Here is a 2,769-nt window from a genome sequence, read left to right on the forward strand (position 1 = left end):
CCACGTATAAAATGACGTTACCGTTTTTGTTGAAAATGAAAAACACGATAACCAGCCTCGCAACGCTCCCTCCACTGGAAATCCGTGTGTGGATACACGAGTTTTTAACGAACTTAGAATGAATTGGACATAAAAACAGAGTACTTTTTGATTTCTTCGGTACTTTTCAATTAATTTATGAATTTTTAGGAGGGAGCTCTACACGGCATGCAGTACTTGAAAAAGTAGCAAAAGAAGTAAATACAAAATTAGTTACTCTGAAGTCACTGCTTTAGTTAAAACGCTGAAAAATATCTATGAGGACGATTTTAAAATTTATCGTGAAAGTAAGTGCAAATCTTCAAGCAAAACAACTTAATTTGATATCAGCTATTTCATTAATTACTTCATTGAATACTACACTTCAAAACTTTCGGTCAGACGACTCATTTTTTAACAATTTATACAAAAAAACCGTTCAGTCAATAAAGGGTTCAGTGCAACAACCAGCAGTGGCATAGACAGGAATTTTCATGGGGGGGGGGGGGATATGACGTATACCCCAAAAAACTAGCAAATTGTTGTATAAAAAAACTTATTTTTATTTTTTCTACAAAATGTATACACTTTAAAGTTTACAATATAATGTCTATTTTTTTTTATTGTTGTGACATAATATCTATAATTTCTTCGGGCGTAATAGAAACTTCTCGGTGAATTGATAGCAAAGTTAATCCATTTAGTCTAGTCTGAAAAGTAATTACATAAATAGATTTATACTAACCTTAAATACGAAAAATAACTATTTATTTTTACTTCAGCCATCGTATTCCTTAAATATGTTTTCAGTTTTTTAAGACTTTCGGCCTTTTAAGTTCTTTCGGGTGTCGATGTGGACACCGGTAAGGTACATAGTATTTTAAGTAGCTGGTGCACATTTGGAAATACTGAGGAATCATATAATCTCAGGGCATCTATAGCTATCGTAGGATATTTATTTGTTATATTAAGTTTTGATTGCCAGATTTTTAACTCTGCAATTACTGTCTGAACATCAGTGTCAAGATAAAAATTTACAAGTTCTTCAAATTCTTGAAAAACAATGTTGCCAGAAAATATACATTGAAAACCTAGACAGAAATTCCATACATAATGATTTTTGTAAATAGTATTTAATAACATATAACAATTTAAATGTAACTTAGGTACCTTTTAAAATATTTTCGTGGACAAGAAACCTTTCTTTTAAATTATTTATAAAATAATCAATGTACGGTATCGCTATGGTAATTCTATTGTAAGTTTCAGGTTGAATCGTCTTATCCTCAGAAAATATATTTGCCCGATTTGTCTGTTTCTTGCTTATGCGTTTGATAGAAATATTAATATCCAAAAAGTCTGCCATTTTCTAATTGTATTTTATAAATTAATATAGGTACAACATCTATTCCTATATAATAAAAATGATTTCTAAGGACAATAAAAATTAGTATACCTCAGCCTCTTTATACATTGATTTAAATTCTTTTTCGATATTTTGTCTTAAGTCCTCAAGCATAGATACATTGCACTCCGCTAACTGTACGGCTTCTTTCAAGTCAATATCATATTTTTGAAAACATTTACACAAAGGTAAACCATAAGAAAGTACCACCTAATAATACGCCATCATTATTAACAACTAAATAAAAAAAATATCATTAAAACCCAAATTCAATGTTTGATTACCTTAACAACTTGAATAGAAGTTAAGAACTCAGAATCCATGGATTTTAGTAACATACTGGCATCAGTTGATGATTTGTCATTAAAGGTGGTTGATATTTTTTCCAATGCCTCGACTACACATGGAAATAATTCAACGAAATCATTAACAGCGGTGTATCTTTCAACCCAACGTGTTACACACAAACGCTTTAATGATTTGGATGATGGGTTGAAATCGCTATTAGCAACAGCTTCCAAAAGTATACTGTGACGTTTAGGTGTGTTAAAAAAACAATGCATTTTTTCTACCACACCTAAACAGTTCCTTATATCTTGTTGTTCACATGATGAAGACACTGCCAAATTCAATGTATGAGCAGCACAGTGAACATATAATGCCATAGGATACTTATTTCGTATTATAGTCTGTACTCTTTTAAATTTCCCTGCCATGTTACTTGCCCCATCGTAACCCTGGCCATACATTTTAGAGTAGTCAATTCCGCAAGAATTTAAACCTTATTTAAATACAATTTAAAAAAAAAAGTATTTTATTAATTATACTCAACACCTAACATATTCATAAAATAGTATAGCTGAAGCCCAAATGCTGTCCAGTTAAATTATGTAGGTACATTAACATACTTCAAAAAAATCTCACATAACTTAGCATTTTCTCCAGTACCATTAACAAAACGTACACACAGCGTAAGCTGTTCCTTAACAGACACATCCGTTGTCTCATCAGCTAATACAGAAAAGCACTGAGACGCATTGACCATCTTTACTAGTTTACTTAGTATTAATCACCACAAATAATGTATAATAATTTCATTTTGTATTTGAGGACTTATGTATTTGTTTCAAGACTCGGATTCTAGATGATTTTTTAAATAATCTATGTCTTTAGCTTTATATTTTAGAATAGCTCGAAAATTACCTTCATTCAAATTAGAATTATTACCATCAGACTCATCTAAATTAAACATAAAATATCAATACAAAATTTAATGTATTATACTATACATAAACTATATTCCAGTGGCACCGAACTATTTTTTTTTATGTGTGGCAATGAACAAT

At 30.5% G+C, this 2,769-nt stretch overlaps 2 protein-coding genes across 2 annotated transcripts in view; both read right to left on the reverse strand.

The window, feature by feature from the left end:
- Nucleotides 1-637: 637 nt before the first annotated feature.
- Nucleotides 638-2,245, reverse strand: LOC103309605 (52 kDa repressor of the inhibitor of the protein kinase-like). The gene is made up of 5 exons (XM_029492088.1): nucleotides 1,708-2,245; nucleotides 1,475-1,633; nucleotides 1,189-1,387; nucleotides 796-1,109; nucleotides 638-728 (listed from the first exon to the last, which is right to left on the reverse strand). Exons 1-4 carry the CDS (start codon nucleotides 2,170-2,172, stop codon nucleotides 850-852), a joined length of 1,083 nt encoding a protein of 360 aa, XP_029347948.1. The 5' UTR covers nucleotides 2,173-2,245; the 3' UTR covers nucleotides 638-728; nucleotides 796-849.
- A 304-nt stretch (nucleotides 2,246-2,549) lies between these two features.
- Nucleotides 2,550-2,769, reverse strand: part of LOC103309606 (general transcription factor II-I repeat domain-containing protein 2B-like) — a 4,227-nt gene continuing 4,007 nt past the window's right edge. Inside the window, exon 2 of the mRNA XM_008185477.1 lies at nucleotides 2,550-2,662. Within this exon, the coding sequence (XP_008183699.1) occupies nucleotides 2,550-2,662 (113 nt within the window). The remainder of the gene's footprint in view (nucleotides 2,663-2,769) is intronic.

This window comes from Acyrthosiphon pisum, unplaced genomic scaffold, assembly GCF_005508785.2.
Source record: "Acyrthosiphon pisum isolate AL4f unplaced genomic scaffold, pea_aphid_22Mar2018_4r6ur Scaffold_20785;HRSCAF=22121, whole genome shotgun sequence".
Lineage (NCBI taxonomy): Eukaryota > Metazoa > Arthropoda > Insecta > Hemiptera > Aphididae > Acyrthosiphon > Acyrthosiphon pisum.